This window comes from Bombyx mandarina, chromosome 28 (assembly GCF_030267445.1).
Source record: "Bombyx mandarina strain Sakado chromosome 28, ASM3026744v2".
Classification (NCBI taxonomy): domain Eukaryota; kingdom Metazoa; phylum Arthropoda; class Insecta; order Lepidoptera; family Bombycidae; genus Bombyx; species Bombyx mandarina.
Genome location: NC_143233.1, coordinates 6,940,650 through 6,956,413, shown reverse-complemented (window position 1 = coordinate 6,956,413; position 15,764 = coordinate 6,940,650). Strand labels below are relative to the sequence as shown.

Genomic DNA, 15,764 nt, shown 5'->3' with positions numbered 1-15,764 from the left:
TGCAACATAAGCCATATCCGCACGACTAAGCAGACAAATTTTAATGTGCTGAGTTTGTACACAATGGTCCTTACAACTATACGACAAAAAAACACGATAACGAAAATCAATCTAACTTATAATCTATGGAAATAATTTTACTCACAAATTAGGTTAAACAATTACACTACTTATCCCACTATTAACATAGAGGATACTCTTGAACATTTTTTTATATAAAGTCACTAGCCTACAAGTAATTCCGGTGCCTTAATAAGAATATTAAAGAGAGAAATTTGTTGAGAGAAAGAGAGAGAGTCTTGTCCCAGCAATACGCGTAACTTACTGATTTTCTGCGCTTTTCCCGCTATTTTTCTAGGAGGATCCCATTGTAATTGTAGAGAATCCTTGTGCGCTGTAATCCTTAAGGTCGGAGGCTCTGGCGTCGGTAGTACTGTCACTTCATACGAAACGGAATCAGAGCCGTATAGATTTTTCGCTAGGCATGTGTAGTTACCACTTAGAGATTGGTCGATGTCTGAAAAAGATAGTTTTACACACCAATAAATGATACGGACCAAATAGCGGAGGAACTGGGGGTACCTGTCAGCGACGCACCCCATCAAGTTATAAAACGGGATTGATGGAGACAGCTGGTTGACGAAATCGGACGGAGTTACGATCCTCAGCAGTGAGGGACCGATCGAAGAGAGAGAGAGAGAGATACACCGTAAGCCACACAATATTATGTATTATTTCGACAGGTGCAAGACTATTTGGTTTAGGCAACAATTTTGCAACTTTATAGCAGAGCTATTTATAGTTTAAAATTTGGAAAAAAATAACAAAAAAGAACTTTTTTATCTATTTGAATGGCGTAAACTTAATTGAAATTCAAATCAAAAACATCGAACTGTTTGCTGATGGTAATCACTACATAGTATAAAACAAAGTCTCTTTCTCTGACCCTATATCTGTCTGTCCCTATGTATGCTTAAATCTTTAAAACTACGCAACGGATTTTGCTGCAGTTTTTTTTAATCGATAGAGTGATTGAAGAGGAAATTTTATATGTATAATATTATAACATCCATTAAATAGTGGTGAAATCAATAATAAATTACGGTTTCCGAAGCGAAGCGAGGACGGGTTGCTAGTACCAAATAAAAGGCACTTTTAATTACAAATTTTAAATATCGCGTATTCAGCGCAATGTTGTTTAAACCAAATAGCCTTTCAACTCTTGATTTGTATTCTTCTTAAAATTCAAGGATCGTCAATTACTTTGTTCTTTCATTTTTATCGGAAAACATTTTTTTCTGTTTCTATTTTAAGCATTGGACTATGCATACTCACGTTACAATCCAACTCAATTACCACTAACTCGATTCAAAATAGTGTACTGTTTTCATATATTATAACGGTACTAAAATACTACCACAAGGCTTAACAAGCAAACTTCATATCTGACATTAAAAAATACTAATTTAAAAAAACTAACAAAATACGCTTTTATAGAAAATCCAACTAAAAAAATAGAAAATAAATTTTAATAAATTTGAGTTAAAAATAGTGCGTAAGAAAAAATGATTTTATTGTAAAAAAGCGCGGGGTGCTTTTCAGGATATTATCAAAATAACCCTTCTACTCATATCTGTTCATAAAATATTTATAACTACTGATACCATTTATGCAATTTTCATTTTTTTAGTTGAATTTCAATTTTTTCAAATTAATTTTTTAATTTTTTTTTTAATATTGAATTGTCCTTAATAAGTTTACCACATTTTGAGTTAATCCGACGTTTCGAAGGGGGTCAAAATCATGTTTAAAGATTTCGTTACAAACATACATACGTCTGAAGCTAACAAAAGCGTATTAAAAATGCAGTCCTTATCATAACTATATAGTTGCCGATTCCAATAAACATCAGCGACTTCAAGGGCAGATCCAACTCGTTGCCAACTAACTTAAAGGAGGAATAAATACGTACTGTTAATGAGTAAGCTGTCATCGTGGTTTCTCGTGTATCTGGGATGGTGGGTTATGATGTGGTGGTGTCTGTACCACACGGTACGTGGCGCCGGTACGCCCACACACGCGCACGCCAACAGCACAGAGCTCCCCGCGCCTACTGCTACCCAGCCACCCAGTGATGAGACTCCTGCTACCACTGGATAAAACATAGCGTTTAAATTTGCGTAATTACTGGTGGTAGGACGTCTTGTGAGTCCGCGCGAGTAGGTACCTCCACCCTGCCTATTTCTGCTTGTAAAAGTGCCTATTTCTGCCGTGAAGGATGGGGCAGCCATTGTAAGTATACTTGAGACCTTAGAACCCATATCTCAAGGTGGGTGGCGCATTTACGTTGTAGATGTCTATGGGCTCCAGTAACCACTTAACACCAGGTGGGCTGTGGGCTGGTCCACCCATGTAAGCAATAAAATAAATAAAAAATAAGAATATAATTTTAGTTTCAGTAATGTCCAATCAAAATTTATTCAAGCAAGAAACAAACCTTTAGCAGATAAATCAGCATGGACTCTCCTACTCGGAGTTCCTTCCCCTGCCGTAGTATGGGCACGAACGAACACCTCGTACTGTCTCCCAGTGATCAGTCCAGTTATAGAATAGGATGACTCTCGTGTCAGAGTGGATTCGTGTGTCGCATCCACCCTATAACTCTGCGGAGCATTGGTACTGAAAGGTAGAAATGCAAATGTACGCCAATGGCTCTATGTTTTTCGAACGTTGGCACGGATTCCTTTACACAGTTTCGATAAAACCGACACCCGACGGCCAACTACCAACGTTCGCTTCAACGTTGGGGCCAATACTAGTTTTTAGGTCCACACGTTGGGCGAGTGGCGTTGGGGCCTATGTTGGGGCCAACGTGTGGAGCCGACGTAATACTCGACATGTTCAATAATTTAACAATGGAATCGAATACATTTACTAATAAAACTCGAAAATAACCTAAATTAAACTTGAAACAAATTTAATGTTCTTAGATCAGTGGTTTTTGTGAATAATACGAGAATGATTTGATTTTTATTTTGTTTTTTCTTAAATTTTTATAATTTACTAATTTTACTAATTTATATCATATTCTGAGTATGTACACACGTACGGAGTCTTCATTCCCGCAAAGAACCAAAGGGAAACGGGGGTGACTGAAAATCAGCGCTGTTCAATTTATCAACCTTGAACAGCAATAGCTGAGCCACCTCCTTTTGCCTTTTTCTCTTTTTTTGCTTTTCTTTTTTTTTTGTATTTCATTTTATGATGTGAAAGGCAATAAATGATCTTTATTATTATTATGATTATAATGGCTTACGCAATTTGTGGTTCCAAATTCCAAGTAAAGTAATTACAAACCTCAAAAATAGCTGTCACTAGCAGAATTTTCTACAAAAACCTTCGCACAATTTAAGAAGCAGTAGTTTAAGCTAATTTTTCGTTTAAAAAAAAGTACTATTGTATATAAAATCCCTGGTTTCCGTCACTAAAGCAAAATGAAACTAATCTTTATAAACCAATTGCTCATTTGACTACGATAAACACTCAACATCAGATAGAAAATATATAAAATCAGAGTGGTTATTTAGTATCTATATATGTATATAATATTTTAACATTTGCTTTACCTGGAAACTGGCTTAACGTGAACAGTGTAATGCGTGATCTCGCCATTCGGTTGCTCTGGCCTCTTCCAGCTGACGAGCAAGGATGTGGATGACGATACCAGTACTTTAATCAATGGAGGAGGTCCGGGAACTGTGTTATGCAAAAAGAAACAGCAGAAAACTGGCCATAAATAAATAGATATTTTTCGGATTTAACTTTAGCAATTTTTTTATAATCTGTAACAAAACCTGTTTCTATATAGATTTTATTGAGTCAATTTTACATAAGTACACAAAACAGTTGTGTTTATCTTATTTACTTGCTATGACAAGTGGCATTAGCAAAACATGCTCTTGATTTTGCAAGGGTTTTCCTTTTTAGATACGTAAATTAAGAAAGGAATCAAGTGGTAGGGCTCTGTTAATAAACTGATGATTGACCTGCTATGAACGAATGATAGATTAATTACTAATTTGTCAGAAAGATATCCTATTTAAAAATGGCTAGTTATCAATATTTGTAATTTCAATTTTGTTTTCAATAGCCAAAGCTATGCACATTAATATGGTTTTGCTGAGTGCACATACTATTTAGATTGCAATCCAGATTAGATCTAGGTACTACTTGTACGATTTAGCTGTACCATGCTAGCTTAGTACGATGTAGTGATTGTATTTTTTTTTGTGCATTAAAAAGTTAAAAAAAAAATTGTATCTCAAAATGTCATATCTCGCTATCTTCTTTAATTTTGTTATTTATTACATATCTATCTGCTAGTTCACTACAACAGGTGGAAGAGCCTATCGGACTCAGTCTGTAAGAATGTTCTAACATCTACCCTAGCAATATCATTTCTTCGCTAAATCTTCCACCGGATCGGAATCGCGACCCACTGAGAAGATCCAAGAAGAAGCTCAGTGGATTGTAACTTTTATTTAATCTATCATCGGTTACTAAATTTTTGGCAACAAACGTAATAATGTAATCTTCAATTAAAATTTTCTACTTACCATCCTGTAGCGTAATACAAATGATCGGATAAGAGAATGGTCCCAGTCCGTAGTTAGAGAATCCTGCCACTTTCACTGAGTAATTCGTGTATTTCAACAATCCCTGGATATACAACTCCGTGTGCGGTGTACTTGTGTTCAACCACAAACCGTCTGTAACAAAAGCTAATTTAGAACTTATAACTATAGAAGTAACTGTAGAAACTGTATATGATAGAGGAGTATAGAAGGAGAAAACATGTTGCGAAAACCCCATATGACTGGGAGAAGGGCAGGAGAATGATGATATGGTTTTTGCAACAAATTTAGTTTCAATTAGCCGAGAAACTTACCTTCAGTACTGTAGTACACGAAATAGCCGAGTAAAGAACTCCCACGTGAATTTATCTGTTGCCAGCTCACTCTCAATGACGTGGATGAAACTCCTCTGCATTCCACACCAGATGGAGCTTGTTCTGGCGCTGAAATTTCATAAAAATAGCCTTTTAGGATGCTTAAATAAAAGCGGCTCTACTAAATAAAATAAAAAAATGTTTATTTTAATGTAAAAATATACAATCTGTTTTCTTATGGCGGGGATCATGGCCTCCTGGATTTTTTTGGCCGCGCATGCGCGTGACGGAACCAAAGGTTTCGCCACAGCCTTTACCCATCCCAAAAGGTGATTCTAATCAGTTGCCTAGGTATAAAATTTATTCATAATTATATTTCGGAAGACCTACCTCCTTCTCTAGTCGTTTGATAAACTGGCACAGAGAATGGTCCGTTCCCTGCTGAATTAAAAGCACTCACTGAAACTCCGTACCTGAAATTGCACCTAGTTAATGAAAATCTCGCCTAAAATTGCATCACACTAGTACTAAATAAGTACTAAAATATGGCGCGTAATTATGGTCATAAATTTTATTTACTTGTATAATTAGTTTTTATGTCAGTTTTCCTCATTAATAAAATATTCGTGTAATTAAAATCAAACCCGCAGAATTATAATTTGCGTAATTACTGGTGGTAGGACGTCTTAATCTGAGTTTGCACGGGAAGGTACCACCGCCCTGCTTATTTCTGCCGTGAAGCAGTAATGCGTTTGGGTTTTTATGGTGGGGCAGTCGTTGTACTGTAAAAACGGCGACCTTAGAACTCATGTTTATGCCTTAAGGTGGGTGGCGGCATTTACTTTGTAAATAATCTATGGGCTCCGGTAACCACTCAACATCAGGTGGGCCGTGAGCTGGTCCACCCACCTAAGCAATAAAAAAATATAAAAAAAGTTTGGGTTTTTTTTATAAACAACCTTATTTCTTAGCTATGAAAATCGTTCGTGAACCCCTGCTTAACGTATTTTTTAGAGCGATTGATATAATATCTCCCCCAAGGATTTTGTAATATCGCATCATTCGATACGTGCACACTGGGCGTCTAAGAGTACGGATATTTCAATTTAACAATTCACTCTCATAATTCCATTAAAACCGTACCTCACGTTTTTGAGTAGATCACCCAGAACTGTTTCCTGTTTGCCGTTCCTTGCGATTACTTTTATCATTTTCGTTTGAGCCTCATTCGGAGCTGTAATTAAACAGGATTTCTACTACAGTCCTTTATTTTTTTGATCAATAAGATTTTCATACCATTCAAGGCCCAACATTTCTAAGGCAGGCTGACTTCAGTTATCAATTAACGCGGCGTTTGATCTTTATCAATAAGTAGAAGAGATACTTCTTCACGGCTCATCGAAAAAAAAATTGGTTTCAACCTTAACCAAAATTATTAAGAGCAGTTTTGATTATTTTCTTCTAATCTATATTTATTGAAAAGCAATAAACAGCCTTTTCTGTTTCTTTTTTCCTAACTATACTGATAGCCTTGAGAGGCTATTTCAGATTGTCCTTGACGTGTAGGTGAGCTCAGGGGCTCAAACTGTGAGTGTGGCTAACACTGACCCTAGCAAGAGCAGTGTTTCGCAGAATCTACCAGCGGATCGGAAACGCGATCCACTGAGAAGATCCGACGAGAAACTCAGTGGGCTGTGTCTATGAGTTAATTCACTCGCCGAGCCCGAGTACGGTGACCGGTGCTTCTGGTAGCTAAAAGCACCAATAAACAGAATTCTTATTTCAAATACAAATAATCTCTGGACCATTGATTTTCAAAGTGACAAATATGACATACATCCAGTTTCATTATCAAGAGCTGGTCTTGCTGATTAAGGATACCTGATATATAAAAAAAGTTTGCACAAAATAAATGTAGACGACATTTGGGGTAGCGGAAACTTACTTCCAGGAATTACTAAGAAGATCTTAAGGTTCTTCAAAAACATTTTTTTTGGAGGTCTGAAATCCGAAAAATCATTCTTGTGATGCTGTATTTTGGGTCTATAAATTTTGCAAGCCTTTTGAAGGTTATTTACCTAAATACTATAAAGTAAGTTCTGTACTAAAGTAAGCTTTGTATGTACTATATCGTTATTCTTACCTGAATCCCCGCTAATAAATGGCACGGCCTTTACGTGATATCCCTGTAAAGGTCCATTATGTGTGTCCCGGGGCGGTGACTGCCAACGAATCATTAGTTCCCCAGGAGAATCAGACTGTTGCACTTGTACTCCCATGGGAGCTGATGAGGGCGCTAGAATACCATAAGGAACATCATAATATACTTTTAATGGAGGGTTTTGAAGCAGAAATATATATAGTATAGTGACAGTTTCTGCTGCTAAAATACAAAAATAAATTATCTAATTCTAAGATATGACTAATAAAAACCGGATTTGGCCAATCGAAACTAGATTAAACAAGATCTATTATGATTTATTCCTAATTTTCAGATTTATTTCCTTCGCAGAGATGGGTAATAATATGAAATAACGCAATCACAGACCACTGAACTTCTAGATTGATAGCTAAATTAAGCTAATTTGAGGATATGATTGAAAGGCGTGATTTTATCAAAAAAGTCCAATAAAACGTTTCCTTTTTTGAACTTACGCCCAAAAGCACACTTTATTTTCAGATCGCCAAACTTATTATATATTTTCTTGGTCTCCGAATGGTTACAGTCGGTCATGATCATCAGCAATGTACAGCCAAAGATTTCTAAGATCAAGCACAGTCCTATTTTAAAAGGAACATGTCCAATGACACAGAGGATCTTAAATTGGGGCCCAATGAGCGTATGTGATTTGTTATTTATTATTATGATTAAACTAGCTGTACCCGTCCGCTTCGCTGGGCATTTAAAATTAACATTATTATTTCTCACCCCCACAAAGATTCTCATCATTAACGCCCCCGAAACTGGTGTACTCATATTAGCCTATCCATTAAGTACATGTATTTTCTACACAGATACCAAGCTTCAAGTCAATCGGATGCACAGTTCAGTAGTTGTAACGGAACATCCGTAAAAACCACTGTAGATTTATACATATATTAGTATAGATAAGTAATGTTGCATAATAATTGTGTGTGTGATCTAATTGTCTATTTGATCAGTCATTTTTGTATATTCCAGATCCAAGCTGCCAAAACAGCATGGAAAGGAATTGATTACGCACCTTCTTGCTGCGTGGTAAAATGAATGGGTTGCGTGTAAGAACTCAAATCTACTTGGTTTCCAGCTGCAACCCTCACTCGGTACTCCGTAAACGGTTGAAGTTCAGTAAGCTCCACAGTCTGGCGAATGAGGTCATCTTCTCTGTAAATTATATGTGTTTCCATAAGTACATAATACAATAGCTTGATCATCTTCCTTTTATTGAACATCAAAAGGCCAGAGTACTAAGGGCAATTCAGAGACTTTATCTTGAAATCACAGCCAGTCCTCAAATCTAGAACTTTTTAAAGTGATATAGTCATCACAACTTCAATATCGGTGCCAATTTGAGACAAATATTAGAATTATCCTTTGCATATACAACAAACTTTTTGAGCTGGAATAAATTATTTATATATAAATAATTATTTAATTGGGACGTAGCCGTAGTACTGTTAAAATCAATACCTTAGAAATCTTGTCCCAAAGTGGATGGTGGGTTTTAAGTTGCTTTTTAAATGTCTATGGCCTCCAGTAAATTGCTGAATATTAATTTTGGGTATTCGATTTCGAAACCAGTACCCAGTTTTAGCTGATTGAATAATTCAAAACTGAACAACGAATACCTGGTAACATTGACGGTCTTAGCTGAATCCCACATCATGAAGTCGTTGTTAGTAAACTGGATAGTGTAGTACTCCACGTGCGCAATGATCGTGTCCCTCCAAGACAATTTGGCTGTGCTACCAGACACGTGATCTAATTGCAATTCCACCGGAGACGACGGTGGCTCTGAAAAATATCACAGGTATCGAACTCTTGAGTGGACGGTCAAAGCTCTCACGATCGATCATCCAGAAGGTGGACAGACTTGATTAAGTCATCTACTAAGTGTTCCCTTACTGAATGTACACATACCGTCACAAATAGAGAGATGGGGAAGCCTCGCAAAAGCCGCCAGCAAGCAATAAGACAAAAATAACCACGACCACTCCGCCAGGAGTGTACGACTGAGAAGAAGAACTCTTGACTCAAAGTTTTCAAGGTCGCTGCATTGAGGTCCTGAGGCTGCTTAAAACAAGATCGACCACGGGGTCCTCACCTGTCTTTAAGGCACCATTAAAGTCTAGCCACTGCCTGAATTCTTTCTTGTTTATTTCGTTTTGTGATCATCGAATAATTTATAGGAAGTGGTTGATAGTTGATATCTGGGCTCAGTGGCGCAAATTACGAGAGAGCTGAGTTCAGCTGGATGACGATGATGATGAGAAATAATTTACAGCAAATCCCAACCCTCCTGGCTGAGCGTTTGCTCGCCCACCTGTCTTGATGAAACTGGAAAGACTTTCAGGCCACCAATAATCTTTCTTTCATAAAAAAAACTTAGCAGCTGATACTGACAAACTATTCGTATATTTAACTAAAGAAGCGGTAATAAGAAAGTTTTGTGTGTATTGCTGTTGGTGTGTGTATAAATAAATAAATAAATAAAAGTTCAATGTTTTTAATTGAGCTTCAACTAAGTTTACTCCATTGAAATGTCTCAAGAAGCTTTTTTTGTTATGATATTATTTTCAATTTTCCAATCTTCAAATGGCTCTCTAGTAAGGTTGCAAAATTGTCACTTAAACCAAATAGCTTTTTCTACCTCTCGGTGTTGTTCAGGCGCCTGAATATAGTCTGTGGTTTTTTTTGTTACCACAAAATCTCAGCACTGCGTGACACATTAAATAAACCTAGAGGTCCCGCAGTAGTCGAAATTCGACTACAATTAATTATAAGTTTGTACACTATTATGATTGTATTTTCAACGCCAAGACTATACTGTAGAAAAATATTAATAAAGCAAACAATAATTAATCTATACTCAATTTGACCACAGACGTCAAGAACAAAAGTTTCATAATAAATAGTATGCATGCGTGTGTGCGTCAAATACATGGAATGTAGTGTGTGTAATGTTTTCTTTATTGATTTAATGTATCTTTTATGCATTATTTTAAAAAAATATTAGCATTGTGCACTTCTTCTCTATATTCTCTATAAGTGTGGAAAATGTCATACTTCTCCATCCGCGCAATTTTCGTAAAAAGGGATACAAAGTTTTTGCTTCACATATTAAATATATGATATACGCTTTGAATTTTTATCGCAATTTATAAGTATATGATGTTGCCAGATGAATTAAAATAACTGATGTCTGAGTAAACAGGAACTTTATTCGTTCATGTAACAAATTATACAAAACACACGGATACGTAGATATTAAAGTAAACGTACAAATTCCTAAGGGTGGTTCTTGGAACGGGCTGCGGGGCTACCGCGTTCCTTAACCTCCTAGCTGATGCTTTTTCTGAGGGCTGCGGGGCTACCGCTCAGATCAAACTTGGGCAGACGAGTGGACTGCGGGGCTATCGCACTCGTTGCCGTCTAGCTATCGAATGTCATAACTGTCGTGGGGTCGTCGCGTCCCCTTGCGGGGGCGCGGAGCGGGCCTCGGGGAAACCCCTCTGCCCGGACATGTAGCTCCCTGCCTAATAAGGCAGGGGTGATGCGCTGCTGGATGGAGTATCAGGCAGGCTTGAAGATGTGTGTGGGGTCGACTTCTTTCTTCGTCTCCTTCTTCACTCTTCTCTTCTCTTCTTTCTTCCTCTTCATTCTTCCCTTCTTCCGGGGGCGGCTGCTGCTCTCCTCCATATATATATATATATTTTTTTTTTTTACAATTTCATCTTAACCTAACTTAATCGAGAGTAAACCTAACTTAATCTAACTTACATCTAAGTGACGGCAGCGCGCCGTTCCTGCACTCCGTGGAGTGCCGGGACAGCGCGCGCCGTCACACCTAAACTAATCCTAATCTAACTTAACCTAACATAACCTAGCTAACCTAATATGGGGGAGAGAGCGAATCCGCACTCCACGCTACAGTCCTCTCCCCCTCTCCCCATCGTTATACAATATTGATGGGGGGGAGGACTGTAGCGGGTAAGAACACCCCATCCCAAAAGGGGGTGGGGGGTGGGGTCAAAGCCCCTCATGGAAATGAGGCTGCACCTACGGGGTGCAGCCGCGGTCCCCATACGGGGGACCCGCCAAACGGGCAAGAGGCGTGGGGCTAGAGGCTGATGAAACTCAGCTCCGAGAGGGGCGCTCATAGGTCCTCCCCGGCCTCACAGCCGGCGAGGAGCTTTATCTCCGAACGATCGTCGGGGGTACCAATAGCTTCCGCGGCAACGCCGTACCATCCGGTGGTCTGGCGTGCAGCGGGGCTATGTTGTGGAGATGCTCATGGGGCCCGTTTTCGGCTCGCTCGTACATATTACGGGCGAGCCTAGTCACAAACTCCACGAGCGACTCCACACCTAGGTCCCGGGCAATAACGTCATTTCTGACGTACTGCCCGGCCCCGACGATAATGCGGAGGGAAAGACTCTGCTGGGCCTGCAACCTAGATCGCTGGGACGGCGACAACAGGTGATACCAGGCCGCAGCAGCGTATGTGAGGCGGGAACGGACGTATGTCTTGTAAATGGCGAGTTTGGTCCTGGTCGGAAGCCCGGACGCAAACACCGGCCGCAACAAGAACATGGCCGCGCGAGCCTGACCGATGACTCGGTTGACGTGCGCGACCATGCTCAAAGAGCGGTCGATGTCGCATCCGAGATACCGGACCGTAGTCCTGAACTCGACATTCACACCTCGGAGGCTGAGTTTCTTTGGGACGACTCTGATACGGACCGGACCGTAGAGTAAGGCCGCGGTCTTACCCACATTGACCGCGACTCTCCAACGGTCCAGCCACTGGGGCAGTAAATCCAAAAGCCTCTGCATCCTCATAATGGCTGCAGAGGGGAACGGAGAGGACGAGAAGTAGGCCGAGTCGTCAGCGAACAAGGCCAACTTCACGTCCTCCTCCCACGCCCGAAGGTGACCCTCCAGGGTGGGGATGTCGTTGGTGTAGAGGGCGTATAGGATAGGTGATAGGACACTACCCTGGGGAACCCCGGCCGTAATGGGACGCACGGAAGACCGTGCGCCCTCGACCGCGACAAAGAAGGTTCTGCCCTCCAGATACGACCCGAGCAGTCGCACGTGAGCGTGCGGTAGGCCCGCGTCCCGCAGCTTGTGGACCAGCCCCTCGTGCCACACACGGTCGAAGGCCTTCTCGATATCGAGAAGGACCGCGACCGTGTATTGGCCCGAGTTTCGCCGGTCTGCCAAGTGATGCAGGACACGGGTCAGTTGCAGAGTCGTCGAGTGGCCGCTTCTAAAGCCGAATTGCTCCGGCCTGAGGAGAATATACGGCGATATTCTCCTCAGGAGCAGCCGCTCGAACAACTTGCCCACGGTCATAACTGGCGCGCTGTGGCCTCTTAAATAGCGATCGTTGACGCCGTAGTGCGGTGGCGATGCGTAGATTACTCATGGTTATCGTTGTGTGAGTGAGCGCGTCACAGTGCAGCGTTGTAGGTAAAATGTAGCATTGCTATAAGTATTATTTTAATTCTGTAATTCCCGAAAAGGTATGTAAGTAGTAATAAATAAAAGCTCACCTAGAATATTAAGCCTCACATTATAAGTTGCGACGCCATAAGGATTACTAGCTCGGCATTCGTAGTAGCCCCGATCACGACTCTCCACGTAATTAATATTTAGGACACTGTTCAGCCCATTATGCGTATTCGTCTCGGAGATTGTTATTCTGAAAAAATAAACGCATTTCGAAAAATTTCCACAAATGTCAACGTAGAAAAATTTAATTTAGCGCCATCTGTTGGAGTTTTCTTGGACTATTTCGATGTTCATATTCTAGTTGTTTCCGTATTGAACAAAAGTACGAAATTTTGATACAAGATTACGTTTTTATATACTTACTAGCCGTACTCGCCCGCTTCGCTGGGCATTTAAAATTAACATTATTATTTATTGTCATTATTATTAGGGAGTCCAACACTCATATAAATTAGCCTATCCATTAAGTACATGTATTTTCTACATGGATACCAAGTTTTAAGTCAATCGGATGCATAGTTCAGTAGTTATAACGGAATATCCGTAAAAACCACTGTGGATTTATATATTAGTATAGATATAGCGTCACCAAAAGATATAGTGTCTTGTAAGCCTGCACGTGTACCACCGCCCTACCTATTTTTGCCGAGAAACAGTAATGCGTTAGGGTTTGAACAGCCGTTCCACTATAAAATTGAGAGACTCAAACCTCATGTCTCAAGGAAGGCCTCGACATTCATATCTCTCTTCTCCATCGTTTCTTCACTGCTGAAGATCGCGACCACATGTGAGCTTCCTCCATAGTGTTTGGTCATGACATTCACGTAGTAACATCTAAAATATCTACAGAAAAAACAACAACGAATACCTTGACGATGGAAAATCTAGAGGTTTGCCGTCCAAACTCCATTTGACCCTAATAGGACTGTCTCCGAGTGGACGACAAGAAATGGTCACCGGAAGTCCTGCCTTTGTCGTCAAATTAGCTCCTAAAGATTCAAAGTGCACTGGTTCTGAAAAAAAAAACAGTGGTCATTACAGTTGCCACTTTTTTAGGGTTTGATTCGACTTACAGTATTCTTGAAATTATTTATAGCGTGATCCAATAGGGTTTTAGATTTAACTAGTGGCCCAGCAGTAGTCGAGATTCGACTATAATTAATTGAAATTATAAGTTTAAACATTATTATGCTTCTATTGTCAAACACTGTTATATTTCGATAATATAATCACAGTATTCGCCAAAACTGCACTATAGATCAATAATATTAAAGGCAAACAATATTAATCTATTTTCAAATCGATCACAGACTTTAACCAATAACAAAAGTTTCCCAATTGACAGTAAACAAAGAGTATATTTTAGGTATGTGCTGTGTCAAATATATGATAGTGTGTGTAATGTTTTCTTTATTGATTTAAAGTATCCTTTATGCATTATTTAAAAAAAATATTAGCATTGTGCACTCCTTCTCTATATTATCTATAAGTGTGGAAAATTTCATACTCCTCCGTCCGCGCAATTTTCGTAAAAAAGGGTACAAAGTTTTTGCTTCACGTGTTATTATATATAGATAGAGGAAATTACAGCGAGGGTTTCAGAGAATAAGTTGAAAGTACTAATGAAGTGTATTGAAGAATTAATATTAGTTCAGGGCCGTTATGATTAACCATTTTCATGAATGAATCGTTAAGTTAATAATACTATTAGTGGAATCAAACCCTAATAAAATTGGAAAAATGTAACCAGTACTCTACTTTTTTTTTTTTTTTTTATTTACTCAGATGGGTGGACGAGCTCACAGCCCACCTGGTCTTAAGTGGTTACTGGAGCCCATAGACATCTACAACGTAAATGCGCCACCCACCTTGAGATATAAGTTCTAAGGTCTCAGTATAGTTACAACGGCTGCCCCACCCTTCAAACCGAAACGCATTATTACTGCTTCACGGCAGAAATAAGCAAGGCGGTGGTACCTACCCGCGTGGACTAACAAGGGGTCCTATCACTAGTAATTGTGCAAATTATAATTTAGCGGGTTTGATTTTTATTACACGATGCTATTCCTTCACCGTGGAAGTCAATCGTGAACATTTGTTAACTACGTATTTCATTAGAAAAATTGGTACCCGCCTGCGGGATTCGAACACCGTTGCATCGCTACACACGAATGCACCGGACGTCTTATCTTTTAGGCCACGACGACTTCAAAACTTAACTCAACTGTAGACTTACTGTTAACGCTAATCCACAATTTCTTATTCAATGCTTCTCCTACGCCGTTCTCCACATTACAAGCGTACAGGCCTTCATCTGACAGAGAGACAACCTCAATGATAAGAGTACCGTTGGGATAGCTGATCACTCCACCACCAGCTAAATCTAAAACTGGCCTCCAAATACCAAGGGTCGCTGAAAGATTACATAAAACACGACCAAAATTAGATGAAAATGATTCAAAAGTTTTGTTTAATATCGGGGGTTTCGAATAACCAGATAAGAACTACAAATTGATAAGTCATTTAAAAACACTAAAAGGACTTTTTTAGTTTAATCTTACTGTTTTACAGTGTCATTAAATTATGATTATGTACCCTCCATTAATGGAGTCGCTCTTCAGTCATCTGTGATCAAGAAAACATTAAAATTGTTTTTTTTTTTTTTTTTTATTGCTTATTTGAGTGGACGAGCTCACAGCCCACCTGGTATTAAGAGTTTACTGGAGCCCATAGATATTTACAACGTAAATGTGCCACCCACCTTGAGATATGAGTTCTAAGGTCTCAAGTATAGTTAAAACGGCTGCCCTACCCTTCAAAGCGAAACGCATTACTGCTTCACGGCAGAAATAGGCAGAGTGGTGGTATCTACCCGCGCGGACTCACAAGAGGTCCTACCACCAGTAATGATATAACGACAAAAAAATGCGAGATTAAACCGCTTATTTACCGTTCGCGAGTCGAGCTAAAGATAGCTTTAATAGATATGTAGACTTATATATATATGTCTTATATCAAGACTTATGTCTACATATTGTTATCTGTAATTATCTTTAGATAACTTTAATCTATCTTTAGGTAGCTTTCAAATTCTACAAA

At 39.3% G+C, this 15,764-nt stretch overlaps 1 protein-coding gene across 1 annotated transcript in view; it reads right to left on the bottom strand.

The window, feature by feature from the left end:
- LOC114243371 (cell adhesion molecule Dscam2) overlaps positions 1–15,764 on the bottom strand; it is a 160,063-nt gene that overhangs the window by 11,232 nt on the left and 133,067 nt on the right. The window contains exons 15-28 of the mRNA XM_089738982.1: positions 14,902–15,078; positions 13,534–13,678; positions 12,707–12,855; positions 8,777–8,942; positions 8,173–8,312; positions 7,092–7,244; positions 6,092–6,182; positions 5,339–5,421; positions 4,949–5,077; positions 4,617–4,769; positions 3,627–3,756; positions 2,498–2,679; positions 1,973–2,152; positions 326–517 (exon numbers count right to left, since the gene is read on the bottom strand). Coding sequence (XP_089595108.1) covers positions 326–517; positions 1,973–2,152; positions 2,498–2,679; positions 3,627–3,756; positions 4,617–4,769; positions 4,949–5,077; positions 5,339–5,421; positions 6,092–6,182; positions 7,092–7,244; positions 8,173–8,312; positions 8,777–8,942; positions 12,707–12,855; positions 13,534–13,678; positions 14,902–15,078 — 2,070 coding nt within the window. The remainder of the gene's footprint in view (positions 1–325; positions 518–1,972; positions 2,153–2,497; positions 2,680–3,626; positions 3,757–4,616; positions 4,770–4,948; positions 5,078–5,338; positions 5,422–6,091; positions 6,183–7,091; positions 7,245–8,172; positions 8,313–8,776; positions 8,943–12,706; positions 12,856–13,533; positions 13,679–14,901; positions 15,079–15,764) is intronic.